The following is a 19,475-nucleotide window of genomic DNA, read 5'->3' on the forward strand; positions in this document are numbered from 1 at the left end:
CACACAACCCGGGCCGCCCTCACCCCCTTGTTCATATAGTCTTGCTTGTACAGGGAGGGTGCTTCGTAAAGGTTGCAGTTTGAGGAGCGCTGAAGTGAAGTGTGATTCAGTGTAATGCTGAGTAAGACTTCTTCAGATTTTTCTTCATCAGGAGGAACAAGTTTAGTTGATACTGATGCCTCTTTTTCAGGCCACAGGCACCATTGGCATCCCGAATGATCTGCACTAAATTACGCATCACTTCAAGCCTGCACCCATGCAACAGCCACACAATCATTATTGGGGACTGCGGTGATTTTCACTAGCAGAGGCAAGCACACAAACACAATTAATGCACTTTTACTAAGGTGATATAACATATATATATATATATATATATATATATATATATATATATATATATATATATATATATATATATATATATATATATATAGCCTAATCACAGTTCCATGACTTATTGCTACCACAACAATTATTGTCCATGTCCAGATCAACTATCAGCCAGACCTCTAATGCTTTTGGCATTGAAGAGGAAGGCTCTTTCAACCTTTTTTTTAATAATTATAATCCAATGTTGAAAAAACAACCTTTACAGAGCTCAATACAGAACTGAGCTTTTCACACAGTTGCCTAATCAACACAATGGCCTGAAATGTCCCTTTTTTTCTCCTAATCAAAAGATCTCTGAAGTTTCTGAGGTAAGCCTGTTGGTTGTTCTGAACTTTCCACTTAGTGTTGCAACAAAATTTGACTCCGTCCTTAGTTCTCCAATGTGGAGAGTGAGTACTCTTAAACATTTTCACTTAAGTTGTCTTCGCATGTGACACAAAATGGATGCCAACTCAAAAGAGTGGGAGGTACGAGCCCCCATGCAACTGGAATCTCAAACAAAACTTAAAAATAGCTCGCAAAGCCACACGACGTAGAGTATTGTTTGACACACTGACGCATGTGAAGGAAGAGCGGGCCATAAAAAATAGCATACAAGCTTCAAAAAACACTAAAGGTAAATGTAAATCACAAGCACACATCAAATTAAAACTTGTCTATCAAAATAAGCTCGAGAGAGACTTGAGAACAGAATAGGAAAAACACACACACACACACACACACACACACACACACACACAAACCTCAGAGCCTGCAACCTACTAATGAGTTAAGATACTCATCTTACCCGTATGAATATATAGTTTATATAGTTATTTATATATGTACTTATATATAGATTTTCACTATGCTGACACATAGCATTCATATCTCCAGAGGGCACTTTTATCTTACCAATATCGTCACTCTCATGCTTATCATTTGTAGAAATAAGTATCTAAAACTAAAATAGAGCAACATAGCTCAACAACAACAAGCAAAACATATGATAATTGCACTTATGATTCATTGTACGATTTTGTTAAACTAGCATCAGAGTGGGTAGCTAGTGCTGTCTGGAAAAAAAAATACTGCAATCTTTAAAAGCACCCCCATTTTGATCATGTTAAATTAAAGTTTGAACGACTTAAGACTTTTAACCAAATAATGGTCCTTGTGGTGCAAAACCCAACGGTTACACCAGGCACAAGGCAGGCAGGACCACACTACTCCCCCTCTGCCTCATTAGATTGGGTTCACAAAAAGAAAAAAAAAAACCAGCTACCTCAAAGCACTTTCTGTAGACATTGTGGGTAAAGTTTGGCCACCACACATTCAAAATGGCGACCCAGATCCCAGAGGCGGTCGGGTGTCTCATAGATTTTGGTCCAAACGTCTGCCTCGTCGTTGTACTGGTAGAGGGAGTTCTTACGGCTGGTGCGAAACACGTGCTCCTCCACCATGACCTGCGTGGCGCGTACAAACAGGTGCAGCTTGCCCTGCAGCACCATGGCCTTTATGTACGGGCTGGTGGCCTGGTCAAAGGGCAGGTCTCTCTTTCTGCTCCAGGTGTTCCTCTCTATGTCGTAGACCTCCACGGTGAACGTGCGCTGGTGGTTCCTGCAGATGCCGGCGATGTAGTAGATGCAGTTCTTAAACAGGGCGGTCAGACCCTGACTCCGAGGGACGGTCATCGGGGCCAGATGACTCCAGTAGTCCTTACGCGGATCGAAGCAGAAGAAATATTCACCTGCAGAAAAACAAAAAGAAATGTTAGTTTAAGAGCTGTGGTCACTTTCTTTGACAAACTGTCTTATACACAGTATGTTCGTCATAGTTCATTTTTTATTATGGGGACATATGACATTTTCAAAGTCATCTCCAGTCCCATTGTAGAAATTAGGGCCCAACCGATATTGATTCGAGTGCCGATGCCGATTATTTTCAGATAAATTAAGATTACGATTTAAATGGGCCGATTAAAAAAAAGAAAATCCCCAAAATATATATTGAAAAAAAAATGATTTTTTGAACCCTTAAATATATATATACCTTTTACTGTTGAAAATATGTACAGGAACGTTTTCTTTATTGCAATACGCATTGTCCAGGGTTCAACATAACTTTTTTTTCCAACTGGCCCGCCGGGGCAGTGGATCCAAGTTTTACTTGCCCCTTGTATATTTTCACTGGCCCTGCAGACACTTTTCTTTTCTTCATAATTTAGTGTCAATAATAAAAGATAAATAAAAAAAATCTAAAGGGAATATCTATACTGTAACAGCAGGGTTCAACATAACCTTTTTTTCCTGCTGGCCCGTCGGGCCAGTGGATCCGAGTTTTACTGGCCCCTTGTACAGTCATATGAAAAAGTTTGGGAACCCCTCTCAGCCGGCATTATAATTGACTCTGCTTTCACACAAAAAAGATATAAAAGTGGTATGTCTTTAATTTACCAGGAACAGCTAAGTACTGGGATGTTTTCCAAACAAAGATTTTTTGAAAAGCAGTATTTAGTTTTATGAAATTAAATAAAATGTGAAAAACTGGCTGTGCAAAAATATGGGAACCCTTGTGGTCTTGCTGATTTTAATGCATGTAACAGCATGTAAAACTGAGGACTTAAACACAAAATTGGTTGGATTATGTTGTTAAGCCTTGAACCTCATATAAAGGTCTGTTTAATCATGATAAAAGGTATTTTAGGTGCCTAAATGCAAGTTCTACTTCTCTTTGACTCTCTGCTGAAGTGAGACAGAAGGCGATCATCAAAACAGCTCCCAAAAGATCTTAAAAACAAAGATTATTCATTGTCATGGTTTAGGGGAAGGCTACAAGAAGCTTTCCCAAAGGTTTCAATTGTCAATTTCTACTGTAAGGAACGTTGTCAGGGAATGGAAGGACACAGGCACAGTTGCAGTTAAACCCAGGTCTAGCAGACCAAGAAAAGTACAAGAGCGGCATATGCGGCGGATTGTGAGAATGGTTGCACACAACCCAAAGATCACCTCCAAAGACCTGCAAGAACATCTGGCTGCAGATTGTGTATCTGTACATGGTTCCACAATTCAGTGCAATTTGCACCAAAACATCTGTATGGCCGGGTGATGAGAAGGTAGCCCTTTCTGCGCCCACGCCACAGATACAGTTGCATGGAGTATGCATAAGCTCATTTAGACAAGCCAGATTCATATTGGAAGAAAATGCTTTGGACTGATGAGACAAAAATTAAGTTATTTGGTCTTTATAAAAAGCAGATGTTTTGGTGCAAATTGCGCTGAATTGTTGAACGATGTACAGATACACAACCTGCAGCCAGATGTTCTTGCAGGTCTTTGGAGGTGATCTGTGGGTTGTGTGCAACCATTCTCACAATCCTCCACCTATGCCGCTCCTGTTTGTTTCTTGGTCTGCCATGCCTGGGTTTAACTGCCACTATGCCTGTGTCCTTCCATTTCCTGACAACGTTCCCTACAGTCGAAATTGACAATTGAAACCTTTGGGAAAGCTTCTTGTAGCCTTCCCCTAAACCATGACAATGAACAATCTTTGTTTTTCAGATCTTTTGGGAGCTGTTTTGATGATCCCATTCTGTCTCACTTCAGCAGAGAGTCAAAGAGAAGTGCAACTTGTATTTAGGCACCTAAAATACATTTTCTCATGATTAAACAGACATTTCTATGAGGTTCAAGGCTTAACAACATAATCCAACCAACTTTGTGTTTAAAGTCATCAGTTTTACATGCTGTTACAGGCATTAAAATCAACAAAACCACAAGGGTTCCTATATTTTTGAACAGCCAGTTTTTCACATTTTATCTTATTTCATACAACCAAATACTGCTTTTCAAAAAATCTTTGTTTGGAAAACATCCCAGTACTTAGCTGTTCCTGGTAAATTAAAGACATACCACTTTTATATTTTTTTTGTGAAAGCAGAGTCAATTATAATGCCGGCTGAGAGGGGTTCCCAAACTTTTTCATATGACTGTATATTTTCACTGGCCCTGCAGACACTTTTTTTTCCGTAATTTAGTGTCAATAATTATAATACAGTATAGAAGTTCCCTTTAGATTTGGTTATTTTTCTTTTAGTTAATGATATGAAGTATTGATATTGCTCATACACATAATATAAAACCAGGCAAACATATTGAATGTGAAGCCTACAACTGAAAGTATGTGAAAGGAGTGGGCCAGTATTATACGCAATATATACGCATCACAAAATGGCTGCCGATTTTTTCCGATTTTATTTATTTATTCATTTTCCAGCAATCATGCTGAGTGAGATACATTGCTGCCCTGGAGGTAGCCTTATAGCATATTAACAGCAGCAGCAGGTGTGTTGTAATACATCAGATTAATTCACACTTGACAGTTCCCCCTGACACCAATAGCAGAGTCATTGGTCATCTCTTGACTGTTGATAGTAGTTGATATTACTATAGTTATTATATAGAAGTTATAAAGTGCTTTATTGGAGATCATTCAAAGACACTTTACAACAAACATATATAAAATCATACTTAATGAAAAAGAAAACAAAATACAGACAAATTAAAGATAAGGTTTGGAGTGGAGTTCGGTGTAATTATGCTTTCTGAAAGAGGTGAGTTTTGAGTTGACTTTTGAATGAGTTTATTTAGTCTGATATGCTGATGTTTGGAGTAGGGGTGTGAACGTTTACAAAAATGCCTAACCGTGTACACGACAACATTTTTTTCGTGTACACGGTTAACCGTGACGTCATTGTCCTCGTGCCCCCGCCGTCTTGTAGGCGCGCGCGCACACACACACACACATATACGCATTCGTTCGCCTGTAAACACACAATTGACATGAACTACGCTCGTTTACACACCTCTTATAATAGGTCCATGGTACACACACACACACACACACACACACGTTCGCCGTCATAATCGCGCTTCATTCATTTCCTGATTAATATAGCCTATCGCTTTCTACATGTCCACGTTAAATGCATGTTGAACAGGTGTTATAAAGTTTGGGCTACTTACGAGCGTAGTTCACGTCAACCGGGTAACTTTAATCTTTAGGTTATCTTTCATCACTCTTCTGTGGCTGTGAGTCGAGCCCCAGCAAGGCGACTCCCCGTGTGTGTGTGTGCGCCGATACACACACTCACTCACACACACACACTCGCCGAGGGACAGACAGATTCTCGGCAGACTAGCTTTTATCCTCCCCAATTAGTTTATTAGTGATGTAAAATCAATAAACGCGATGATTTTACTGGCCCCGGGCCAGCGGGCCATTGGTTATGTCGAACCCTGTTGTCTAAAAAAAATAAAGTGTAACAAATGTGTCTAAATTCAGACACTATGCATTTTATCTTACTGCACCCAACCCTCTGGAACTCCCTCCCCCCAAACATCAGCATCTCAGACTCAATAAACTCATTCAAAAGTCAACTCAAAACTCACTTCTTTAAGGAAGCATAATGACACCTGACTCCACTTCAAACCTTATTTTAATTTTTTCTGTATTTTGTTTTCTTTTTCTACATGTATGATTCTCTATGATGTAAAGTGTCTTTGAATGACCTCCAAAAAAGCACCATATAAATTCTATCAATTATTATTATTATAAACTATCAAGCGATGACCAATGCCTCTGCTATTGGTTGCAGGGGGAACTGTCAAGTGTAAATTAATCCAATGTATTACAACACACCTGCTGCTGCTGTAAATAGGCTATAGCATTAATGCTATTCAATTAGGCTACCTCCAGGGCAGCAATACTGTACATTTCACACATGATTGCTTGAAAAAAAAAAAAAAACGTCCGATGCCGATAATTCCGAAATATGCGAAATTCGGCCGATATAATCGGCCAGCCGATAAATGGAAATCCAATAGTTTCACTAAAAGCAGGATAAATTCACCTTGGAGGACATAGATGCGGTCCCTGTATTCCACAGCACTGTGAAACTCCATGGCCACGGGCATAGCACTGACCGCTGTCCAACAGTTGTCCCTGGCATCGTAGCACTCCACTGACTTTAACGCATTTCGCCCATCTCCCTCATATACTCGGCCTCCGAGTGCATAAAGCTTCCCACAGCAGTTCACCAGCCTGCAGCCTATCCTGGCTCTCAGCAGAGGAGCGCGTGGAAGCCAGCGGTTGCCCGCGTGTTCATACTGCCAAAAGTCACTCTCTGCCCGATGGTCTATGGACACTTCACTGTTACTGGGTCTGTAACCTCCAGCAATGTAGATTTCGTACTCTGAGGACACTAAGATACCGACCTCTCGGAGATCATTTGGTGGTTTGCACAGCTTGAAGACTCGTCCTGTGACTGTGTCCAGGCAAGGCACCGTCTGCTTCTTCCCTGAGTGTTTGTGAGCGGCGTCAAAGCAGATGACCATCTCAGAGGCGGTCATGCCCAGGCGCTGAGGGCAGCCATTGGTCCCTGTGAGGCGAGCTTTGGCCTCAGCAGGGTCCTTAGACAAGGCCAGGGCACAGGCAAAGGGGGCAGGTATCCGACTGAGAAAGGCCTCTTCCAGCAAGGGCAGACGGATGCATTGGGAAAAGACCTCAGCTAGGTGGGCCTCGCGGCCAAGCAGATCGTGCTCCAGCCAGCGGATAATGCTCTCGTAAACGTGCTCTTCTTTCTCCACGTTGAGGTCATCATTGTTCAATATGCTGACAAGCTGCTCCTTGGTCATCTGGAGGAATTCTTGCTCCCACGACACACACACAAACTACCACAAAAACAGAAAATGTTTCACTTTTTAGCAGCTGAACACACTAGTCACACAGAAAGCACTGTCACAAGACCAGAATAAAACTTGTGACTTTAAAGGTGGAGTCAGCGATTCTGGAGAAAGCTTTTTCGGTGAATATCTCCTCCCAATCTGTCCTTACTGTGTGTGTGTAGTGAAAACATCTGGTGTTAATAAAGCCGTTGTGTAAACACAGGGTGTGTAAACAAAGAGGGCCCACCATAGCTAGCAACATGCCCGTTTACATGGCCTACCGTTAAGAAGATCTTTAACCGGTTAATACTAAAGGTTAAACGGTTAAAAAAAATTAAATCATCTTAATTTCTCTGAAATCCGGACTCTTATTTTGATATCGCTAAACCGGATATAAGAATGCCAACTGTCTGTAAAGAATGAAAAGAGTCGTGTAGGCTACTCTCAACTTTATAATAGGTCCATGGTACGCTCCCAGAAAGTCACAACTTATGGTCACAACACTCCCCTGCCATGTGTTTGTATAATTTAATTAACAGCGTGGGCTCCCGCTAGCTTAACATAGCGCTAGCATTAGCATTCACAGACAAGGTGCCGTGTGAATGTCAAAATGTAGGCATTTAAAATGGCTACTGGTCCCTGAATTGTTTTTAAATTAATATGCAGGTCCTTGGAACGAAAAAAAGGTCGGGAGCCCTGCTATAATGTTTCATGTATTTCACTATAAATATGCTACATTAAATCTTAACGGTTAACCGGTTAATAACCGTTAATTCTTGTGGTTAACCGGTTAAAGAAAAAATTCTAAATGGCCATCCCTAATTAACACTGGATTTTCTTTTCAGCACACACACAGTACGGACAGGTAGTGGACCGTGAGGAGATATTCACTGATTTTGACAAAAAGTGATTTTACAACAAGCATTCTCCAGCATTGCTGACTCCCCCTTTATCACACATTAAATGAAAAGAGTGGAATAAAGAAGCAGCAAGCCTGTGCTCATAATAAACTGACCTTCTTGCGAATGTAGTCCTGTGAGCGTTCCCTCAGCTCCTGGTGACCATAGGCGTCAGCAAACATATAGACCCCGATACAGTTCTGGGGATCCAGTCTGCTGATCATGAACTGGGCACACTGGTCCTGCAGGGCAGGGATCTGGAAAATGCTGGCTGCAGTGAACAGGGCCTGGACATTGGATTCAGAGAGCGTGACTCTGGATGTGTAGGCATAGTCTAGGACGAGGTGCATGGATTCAGACTCCACACCAACTATTCTGACCTCACGCTGGCTGCTCTCTGTAAGGCCACTGGTGAACATGGACCTGGTGGGGATGGCGGAAAAAAAACACAAAATGTTGTTCACACACCTACCAAGGAAGTTATATCTGAATATTAAAACACATTCATCTATTGACCCCTAGAAACAGTTCCTACCTAAAATATGGGCTGATTGCTGCAAGGACATTTCGGTGACACGAGAAGGTCTTGCCATGGTCCACTTCTACGACGATGTCTGTGAGCTGTGCTTCATCGTACAAGGCTTTGAGCTGCTGAAGGAGGTTACAGGCATGAACAGCATCTACTCCGTTGTAGTTGGTGCTTGGAGGTGTCCCATTTTGTACTTGTAACAGCTTCCCTACCTCTGAAAAAAGAAACAGAATGAAGAAAAAAACAAAAAAAACATGAGATCATCATCAGCAATAGTGTGGACACCAAATAAAACACTTGGTCAGATTGCTAGTAAAAGAACAAGTGATTTTATTAAAGGTCATATGATTCTGACTGGTAAACAGTAATGTCCCTGATTGCATTTTGAGACTATTGATCCAATCACCTTTATATAGTTGTGCAATCTAATGAAAACAGAAAAATAAACACGGACTGATGATAACACCTGTACTATCATACACTTCGACAGATGTATAGCTGACACAACATTTACTTAGGATACTAGTAAAAGTGATTATATAACAAAATACAAATACAAAGTATACATTATACAGTCCTGGGACAGTATGCATTCTAGTCTCAAAATAAATATGCCAAAATCAAACTTCATGGGTATAACGATTTATATGGGCCAAAGGTATTTTGGGACCAGTTATAATTATCACTGTGGCAACTACCAACACTTCTCCCTTTTCACTTTGTATCTACATCTGCAATGTTGCCTTCAAAGTAGTTGATGTTTTCATGTAGCCACTAAAAGCATGGGGATTACATGTGGGCCTTGACACTGTTGTGTTCTACCTCTATAGGTATTGCCTGTAGTAAACACGATTCTCATTACACATGTTACGGAAGGTTGAGCGAGTGGCACTCTAACTTCGTGTCTTCTGCAGTGTTCCACTGTGGTCTCATACACTCTGCTGCTGAGAAACAAAAACTTTTCCAACAAATACGTCGTGCTATGCAGCGCTAACTCCTTGACAGGACAAAGGCTCGCGATGAGTGTATAGTTAAGTACCCTCTCGCCAGGTGGAAGCTAGCTTGCTAACATCTCACATCATTGCCCGGTGACTGCAGTAAGTGTGTGGGTGGCTAATGGGACTGATAGCTTAACTTCAATGGTTCAACTCATATAATATCCGGGAAATATTAGGGTTAGTCGGGATGTTGTGTTACCAGGAAAAACAACAACAATGCTAGTTACGTTAGCTAGTTGACATGTAAGCTTAACTTTTAGCAGGAAGCTAGTCACCAAGCTAATGTTAGCAAGCTTTATTTGACACAACATTGCGAGATATAAAGGACGATAAAACTCAAATGAATGAAGTCTTAACATTCCTATCTCGGAGACACAAAACAGTATTTAGCTATGTCTAAAGCATTCCCATCGATAACAGTAACCAGAAGTACAATTCTTCCAACCATTGTCTCTTGTCATAAACAAGTGTTTACACAATCAGCTGTGGGTAGCGAGCATAGAGCTAACCGGACGAAAGTTAGCCCGCACAGCTAGCATTAGCAGCACAGCGAGGCTAACGATAACCAACACTTTTCTTGAGTCGCTCTAAGCTAGACTTCTTTTAACAAGAATGTAACATGTCATCACTATTTACTGAAGTACATACGACTATACTCCTCGAACCTGTAAACACACACATTTTAACTTTAAAAGGCGTCATTTAAGTCTGATTAGTATACAAAACAGTGTAGATTTCGCTAACCTCCACTGGCAGCCATTCTCTCCCGACTATCTCGGGGCAGACCGAGAAACGTCAGTCGTGAGTGTACCAGCGGAGCCCCGGAAACAAGGGGCAGCCAATCACGAGAGGATCGTGGATCTCACAGCCAATCACGAGAGGATCGTGGATCTCACAGCCAATCACATTCCTTTTGTCTCAAATAGGGAGAAAAAAAACTTCATAGCTGTATGGGGCAGAAAATAGGTCCATGGGCAGATTGCACACAGTAATGGAATTAAAGAGCCCACACTCAATATGATTATCAAAAAGAAGTCAAATAAGCCCTTGTATGTGAACACACAGCAGCAGCCCAGAGCAGAGAGTAGGCATAAAGCAGTAAGTCAGTGACATTGTAGGAAAACATTATCTTTGCATTTGTCCTCATAGTCATATATGCCTATTGGCAAGATGGTTACACACTACCCAGCCAAAAAAAAAGTTGCCATCTGGATTTTACCAGGCAAATAGGCAAGAGCCCTCCATCTGTCAAAAACTGCAGTGATTAATACGTTTCAGTTGGCACTAGTTATTGAACTCTAATTGATGCAGTGAAAAGCTTCTTATTTCAACCTTGTCAGAAGTGATGGGTGCATCAGGGTAAGAATAGAGGAGGATGAAGTGATGCTCCCATCATGCCTAGTGCCTACTGTACAAGCCTGTGTTGCACTGTAGGATCTGGGGTTGCTTCAGTTGGTCAGGTCTAGGTTCTAAGCAACCTTATGTGCCAAATAAAGCTTATCAAAATGTGTTATGCCGAATACGTATGTGCCGTAATCAAAGCTGAAAGAAAAAAGATGTTCCAACAAGATATTTGAGTATGTGAGTTTTGTTTTGTCCGGGCAGTGTATAGGGTTTATGCTGCTGAAAAGCATCAGTTTTGATGTATGCCTATGCTGTAAATTCACTATTTCAACACTTCATTATAGCCTACTACAGCATATACAAATGTTAACGTAGACATTTGTAGGCAAAAGCGCACAATCACCACTGTGGTTTGAGAGTTTGTTAATCACTGCAGGTCAAATAACTTTATTTCATAAATGAATGGTGCTCTGTTGGAGAGACATATATAAAAGACTATCGTTGTTCAGGGTATTTCATTATTTTTACACATAAATACATTTTTCGAAGAGCCTAGCCTTATTTATGCCTTTACTTTACTTGTTCGTTTTGTGTATCGCTATGAAAGTGGTCTGATCAATCAGCTTTTCATTGCATATTGCTCAAGGCAATAATTATAGGGGTTTCAATGAAATATAAGTTGTTTCACAGACTCCCAGATGGCAAATATATTCTTTACTGGATATTTGAAAATAATTGCTTTTTTTCCCCCCACAAAAAAAGATTTCTGTTTAAAGGGACACTGTGTAATGTGACATCATCAAGAATGTTCTAGAAAGTTCTAGAATGCAACGCTCCCTGGGTAACCCCTCCCCTTTTGAATAATAACAGAAGCTACAGTGGCCTTCAAGGACAAGAACAATTCTAAATTCTAAACAATGCACCCGATGACATTCCAAAAATATGGATTCCTCCATACGACTTGCCCGCTCAATGGACAAAATGTAACATTAATATTTGTAATTCTCCGCTCAGGGGGATAATTCAGATTATTGGCAGAGGTGATTTTACACCAATGAGGACATATTTATGAATGAGGATATGGATTGTAGCTAATAAATTACTTAAAATGTTACACAGTGTCACTTTAAATGTCTTTCTTTGTATATTGGAACTGTATTGCATGACATTCGACCCGCCATATGTGCTTATCCGTTTTTCTGTTTTGTCTGTTTTTTCAAATAAATTGGGCTTGATTATGCATACAATGAAACAGTTCTGATAAACACTCAACCCACAAAAAATACATACATACAAAAGTCCCTTTCATGGCACAATATACAGTCATATGAAAAAGTTTGGGAACCCCTCTCAGCCGGCATTATAATTGACTCTGCTTTCACAAAAAAAAGATAAAAGTGGTATGTCTTTAATTTACCAGGAACAGCTAAGTACTGGGATGTTTTCCAAACAAAGATTTTTTGAAAAGCAGTATTTGGTTGTATGAAATAAAATAAAATGTGAAAAACTGGCTGTGCAAAAATATAGGAACCCTTGTGGTTTTGTTGATTTTAATGCCTGTAACAGCATGTAAAACTGATGACTTTAAACACAAAGTTGGTTGGATTATGTTGTTAAGCCTTGAACCTCATAGAAATGTCTGTTTAATCATGAGAAAATGTATTTTAGGTGCCTAAATGCAAGTTGCACTTCTCTTTGACTCTCTGCTGAAGTGAGACAGAATGGGATCATCAAAACAGCTCCCAAAAGATCTGAAAAACAAAGATTGTTCATTGTCATGGTTTAGGGGATGGCTACAAGAAGCTTTCCCAAAGGTTTCAATTGTCAATTTCGACTGTAGGGAACGTTGTCAGGAAATGGAAGGACACAGGCATAGTGGCAGTTAAACCCAGGCATGGCAGACCAAGAAACAAACAGGAGCGGCATAGGTGGAGGATTGTGAGAATGGTTGCACACAACCCACAGATCACCTCCAAAGACCTGCAAGAACATCTGGCTGCAGATTGTGTATCTGTACATCGTTCAACAATTCAGCGCAATTTGCACCAAAACATCTGCTTTTTATAAAGACCAAATAACTTCATTTTTGTCTCATCAGTCCAAAGCATTTTCTTCCAATATGAAGCTGGCTTGTCTAAATGAGCTTTTGCAAACTCCATGCAACTGTATCTGTGGCGTGGGCGTAGAAAGGGCTTCCTTCTCATCACCGGGCCATACAGATGTTTTGGTGCAAATTGCACTGAATTGTAGAACCATGTACAGATACACAATCTGCAGCCAGATGTTCTTGCAGGTCTTTGGAGGTGATCTTTGGGTTGTGTGCAACCATTCTCACAATCCGCCGCATATGCCGCTCTTGTACTTTTCTTGGTCTGCTAGACCTGGGTTTAACTGCAACTGTGCCTGTGTCCTTCCATTCCCTGACAACGTTCCTTACAGTAGAAATTGACAATTGAAACCTTTGGGAAAGCTTCTTGTAGCCTTCCCCTAAACCATGACAATGAATAATCTTTGTTTTTAAGATCTTTTGGGAGCTGTTTTGATGATCGCATTCTGTCTCACTTCTGCAGAGAGTCAAAAGCCCCTTTTACACAGAGATTGCGGCATATTGACGGAACAACATCACTCCAAAATGCCGGCTTTGCTTGCTTCTGTGTTATTTACACAGAACCAAGCAACGCCGGCCTGCTGGCCCATCAGTAGCTCCTTTTACACAGCGCTCCGGAATGAAAGAGGTGCTTGTAAACAGCGTCAGGTGTGACGTAAACATTTAGCGCCGCGCCGGTCAGCTGCTTTACAACAACAACATTGGCTGGTGAATTGAGAGCAGAAGTGCTGGAGCTTGCAGTAAGAGGGCCGTATTTTACTGTCCCCACGATGTGCCGGTTGATCTCGCTACGCGCTGAGTCCAACATCACTGGGACTGTTAACCAAACTGACAAAATCAATCCGCTTCACCTCTTCACGTCTTGAGTTGTGTTAGCAAAACAGTAGCTCTGTGGCTAACAGCTGAGCCGGAGCCTTCAGTCAGCTGAAGCAGACAGTCTAGCGGGGCGAGCAGACTATTCCCCCGTTACTAGGTCGACCTTCAAGCTGAACAAGAGCCCTCCGCTGCGCGTCGTGCTCCTGCTTCAGCTTGTCGGTCTTTATTTCTAGCAAGTGACCCGTTCGCTATACTTTATCCCTTACTTAGCCTAGCCTAGCTTTCCCATTGTACAACTTCTCCTGGGCAGACATAGACTCATACACTCTGCAAAATGAAGCGTGGGGGTTTGGATTGAGCAACGGACCTCATGATCAGATAGATTATACGCCGTTCCTTTTATTTGGTGATTTTTACGGGACATCAGGCCGCCGTGATTAATGTTAAACACACGTCCTTCAACTGCTAACATGGTCGCATGTTTAGAACGTAGACTATGGAACGTCAAACGCCCCCCAGTTCCGCAACAACAAGCTGGAGCATTTAAACAGAGAGGCGGAACTGATAGTGTCGGGAATCTTACTACCCCCCGAGGTAGTAAAATTCCCGGAACAATCTCTCGCACCTTTCTTCCCTCGTTCCGCAACTGTCGCATTTACACAGCTGGGGGGAGGGCCGAAAGGCCGGCATATTCCCGGCTTTCACTGGCTGTGTAAAAGGGGCTAAAGAGAAGTGGAACTTGCATTTAGGCACCTAAAATACCTTTTATCATGATTAAACAGACCTTTATATGAGGTTCAAGGCTTAACAACATAATCCAACCAATTTTGTGTTTAAAGTCCTCAGTTTTACATGCTGTTACATGCATTAAAATCAGCAAGACCACAAGGGTTCCCATATTTTTGCACAGCCAGTTTTTCACATTTTATTTAATTTCATAAAACTAAATACTGCTTTTCAAAAAATCTTTGTTTGGAAAACATCCCAGTACTTAGCTGTTCCTGGTAAATTAAAGACATACCACTTTTATCTTTTTTGTGTGAAAGCAGAGTCAATTATAATGCCGGCTGAGAGGGGTTCCCAAACTTTTTCATATGACTGTATGATGATTTGTGGTTAAGAGGTCAACAATATCATATCATTACTCACTTAGATGTACAGGAATGATCTTGGTTGAATAGGAACGCAAGCGTTATTAAATATCTCTATCCAAAGGGAGAATTTAAGAGGAAATGTGAATAATTGCTACTGGAAACATGCATTTTTCATCAACCAATTAGGTAAAACTTGAATGTTTCATTTAAATTCTGTAATATTATGTTGATTGCATATTTCAGGGCTCTTCACACAAACTGTCAACAGTAATGAGGCAACGCCCTTTGTGGAGAACGGCTGTTGATAATTCATTGAAATTTGAGCTCTCTATCAAAGTGGAGTTTTTGCAGAGGTGGGTATTTTGACATTCATAACATGTGGCAGCACCTGCAACCATATGCTGTCAGAGAGATGGACTAATTGCTGTTTATTGAACACTATGATTGCCATTTAATTCCCACATATTAACTTGCTGTCATTTAATGTCTATTGCTTTTAATTAAGAAGTATTTTATTAGAGTTTTTGTAAGGAATAATTACACAAACCTGTCTGATGAAGTTATTGTTTAGCATCACAAATTCCGCCTGTTGAATATCCAAAGCTGCTGCTGAAGGTTGCACATTTGATAGTCTGGCATGACCACTTCCGCCAGCGTCTATTCGCTTGCGTCGAAAAGCTACGCTGCCCTGACACAGCCCCCTCCTTTTCCGGTTGCTGGCTTTCCCCTATTGTGATCCCCCTCAAATTCGGAAACAATTCGCTCACAGTCAACCCGTGTGCTTATGTGCAGCGCTCTCTCTCACACACACACACAGGGTGTGGGAAGTCACATTATTGTAGACAGAAATAAAGTGTGGCGATACTTCGGCGGTCCGGGACGCATCCTAGCTTAGCCTAGCTGTCCAACTTCATTGTACAACTACCCCCGGGCAGAAATACCCTCATAAACTCTGGAAAATGAAGCGTGGGGGTTTGAATTGAGCACCGGACCTTATAACCAGCTAGATTAAGATTCGCCGTTCCCTTTCTTTGGTGAATTAGGGACTAAGCAGCGGTGTTTTAGCGACGGGGAAAGATTCCAACGGCTTCCACTATCACCTAGCAACTTACGGCTACTTGCTGCAGTTGGTGTAGCGCTCACAACGTCAAAACCCTGTTCTGCCTGTAAACAGACGGACTACGGCTCTGACTACAGCGATAGGAGGTGGTGACATAAGTTCTCGAATGCTATAAATTCTACTCGACCGCCGTAGCCGTCCTCTCAACCGCCGATGATAATGTTACCAGAGATAACACTACGTGGCAAGTTAACTCCGGTTAAGTTATCCCGTGAGCTCCTCGGGGGCTAAAGTGTATGGTGTCTTGACATGCTGGTTAGAAAGCAACACACTATGTATATTCCTTTTGTCTTTAATAGTTTTTGTGTGGCGTTTGCGGGTTTAGCCATTTCTCTGACAGTCTCTGGGCGTGAAGACGTTCCATCAAAATAAGTCCCCCCCCCGGCACTATTTTGCAGGACACCGCTGCTGCTTCCCGGGGTTAGCCCCGCCCTAGATGATTGTGATTGGTTTAAACAAATACAAACAGGCTAGCCCAGTTTCCCCCGGTTTCCCCACCCGAATAGACGGCTCTAAACAGAGTGCTTCCAGACCATACTACTTGCTGTAGTTTGGTCTGGCTTTGCGAGACTACACATTTGATAATATGATGTTTATGATGCTTATTTCCAACATGGAGAGTCATTGAAAGCAATTGTCTCTTCATTGTTAATGTGTTGAGCTAACAGTTAGCTTAACATCAAATGAAGTATAACAATTATATAATTTTCATTTTCTGTTTATTGTATCTTTACTGTTTCATCGTCCCAGAGTTGCACTGCTTTCATCTTCTATTATTTACTGTAATTGAGAGTTTCATCTGTTCCCTATGGAAGCCCAGCACAGCCTTGCTTGCAATTATTTTTCATTGTCGTTAGCTCATGATAATGAGTTGATATTCTCATGAACTTAGCTTGTTGTCCTTATGCGAACAAGAAAACAATAGTCTGTTTCTTCTTATTACTCATAATATAAGATACCATTATCTTGAGACCATAAGTTAATTATTCTTGAGATAACGAGAAAGGTCCTTTCCTCTTATTGGTTATAATATTATTTGAGTTCTTCTTAGAAAACAAAGCTTGTTTTTTTTAGATAACAGGTTTCATAATAGATATGAATAAATTTCATCCCAAAATACATTACCAATATTCATTTCTAAGTGGTATGATAATGACTGGCCAGTCATTCCTAGCTATTTGTTAAGCAATCCTGATATCCTGAAATATGAAATAAGAAAAATAATTGCAAGCACAGTCTTCTGTAGCTTTTAATGGTTGAACTTCAACAGATACCTCAACTCCTTTCAACTTTAAATTACACTTCAAACCCTTTCAGGCCTAAGATGTTCACCTATGAAAAATTCCACATAGTCCGACTACTTCCACCGTTCAATATATTCTATTTATTCTTATAGTTCTGCAAATACTTCAATTTGCACATGAAGTGGCACTCATTTCCTTCAGTCTCTTTTTACATTTTACAATTTGATACTTCACCTTCACTCAGAGGTCAATTTAACTTCTACCAGCGCCTTATTTTAAATGCCATTCAGCCAAATTCAGAATTAGAGGTTATTCTAAAGTTCCAAAATTACCGGCAGGGGAGCATGTCTATCTTCTCTTCTTTTAGTTGTAAATGTTCAATTTACAGTGTGGTTCATACATGTTTAAAAAGCGCCACCTTTCTATTGTGTCTGCTCTGTCCTTCAGTACAAACTGGATTTGAAATAACACAATTCCAATGAAAACACCCACTCTCGTTTTTTTGTTGTTGTTGATGGTGTTCGATACAATCTAGCAAAGGTGGCCCCTGTCATTGTCTTGCTTTAATGTTTAAAAATGTATTAGACAATCTAGTAGAAAAAGGGTCTGTATAGGCTACTGCAATTCTTTACCCAAAATTAACTGGAACGCTATCAAACACCCTCAAGACAGATAGTCATCACTTAAGATGCAGTTTTATTTCAATTCATTTTAATGAGTCTGCTGGGATACACAGCCGATTATATAAAATGCCTCACTCTTTAATTATTTACTGTATGAGCTTCACTAGCAGGCCCGGTTCTAGACAGTTAGATTAGGGTGGGCCTGTAGAAGTTTTAGGTGGGCACACTGGGCAGAGAGACCGAATATGCGAGCGCGCGCAGAGCGCGCAAGCAGAATTTTTTTGCCCTTGTAAGATATCTGCGTCTGCTTTTTGGCACATTTACTGTGAATTGTGTAGAACACAATGTGCAAATAAACTTTGAGTGTTGCTGTGCGGGAAATTTGATTCTTGCATGTTTTTTTTCCAAAATGTTTATGAAGTTGAATAATGCCCTCGCGAGTGCAACTTTGATCGCATGCTGGATTTGATGACTAATATTAAACCCATTGTGCGCCCCCTACACTTGCCTTTGCTGCTCAGTAGCTACCTGGGGCTATGCATGTTTGATTTCTGGACCTTTGCAGTCACTCAAATGGTAAATGGACTCCACTCATATAGCGTTTTTCACAGATTTCAACCATTTTCAACCAATTATTTCAGACATTCAACCATTCACACACACACACACACACACACACACACACACACACACACACACACACACACTCATACACCGATAGCAGCAGCTACCATGCAGGGTGCAAGCTAACTACCGGGAGTAATTTGGGGTTAAGTGTGTTGTGTTTTATTATACTATCTATGGTGTTGCCCAGGGACACTCTCTTTTTTTTCGAGTTATTCTTGCTTCTTGGAACCACATGCGTTGTATGCGCTGAATGTATAATCAAGGACGTACTGTATATGCGGGTTTGAAGGTAACGGTGGCCCTCTCACCATCTTATCCTGCCTCATTAAACTTCCCCAGTCTCAGAACTGTTGTTTACTTCAATCTATGAACAAAAATAAATGTAGATATATAGTATGTACTTCTCTATTAGATCCACACAGTGTGAATGATGTGTATCTGTCTTTGCAGTGGAGCATGCTTTAGATGAATGGCTCGTTTTAAACCGTTTTTGTCATGTTTAAGATCTGTGTACATGGTTTGACAGGCTAACATGCTCATTTAAATGTTGCAGACGGTGTGTTTTTACATACAATCAGGGCTGCTGATTTTTAACCGTTTGGCTGAATATAAAGATTACTTGCACAACATTTGCACTACATTTCGTACATTGTCGGGTGTTGAAAACTAGCATTTATGGCAATACACTGAAAACAATGCATCTGGTTCGTCCAATGATATTGTCATGTACATGTCAAATAAAAGATGTTTATCCTGCACTTCAAGTATTTTGTTCTCAACAAAAGTAGTAGAGGAAACTGCTGAATGTACCGTGCTGATCTGCTATCACTGGATTCAGTTCAGGGGTGTCGGCTACCACTTAAGGCCAAACACGTCATGAAGCATGAGACGATGAGAGGAGGAGTAAGGATTTATCCTATGTTTATTTCCTTCTTTAACATGCACAGCAGCATACAGATCCCAGGAAAAGAACAATA

At 40.9% G+C, this 19,475-nt stretch overlaps 1 protein-coding gene across 1 annotated transcript in view; it reads right to left on the reverse strand.

Annotated features, from left to right (window-relative positions):
* Positions 1 to 721: 721 nt before the first annotated feature.
* Positions 722 to 19,475, reverse strand: part of kbtbd8 (kelch repeat and BTB (POZ) domain containing 8) — a gene marked incomplete at its 5' end in the record, with an annotated part of 55,706 nt that continues 36,952 nt past the window's right edge. The window contains 4 exons of the mRNA XM_080026608.1: positions 722 to 2,122; positions 6,284 to 7,103; positions 8,113 to 8,419; positions 8,532 to 8,739. Coding sequence (XP_079882734.1) covers positions 1,659 to 2,122; positions 6,284 to 7,103; positions 8,113 to 8,419; positions 8,532 to 8,739 — 1,799 coding nt within the window. The 3' untranslated portion in view covers positions 722 to 1,658. The remainder of the gene's footprint in view (positions 2,123 to 6,283; positions 7,104 to 8,112; positions 8,420 to 8,531; positions 8,740 to 19,475) is intronic.

Source organism: Ammodytes marinus (assembly GCF_949987685.1).
Source record: "Ammodytes marinus genome assembly, chromosome: 4".
In the NCBI taxonomy this organism is placed as follows: domain Eukaryota; kingdom Metazoa; phylum Chordata; class Actinopteri; order Uranoscopiformes; family Ammodytidae; genus Ammodytes; species Ammodytes marinus.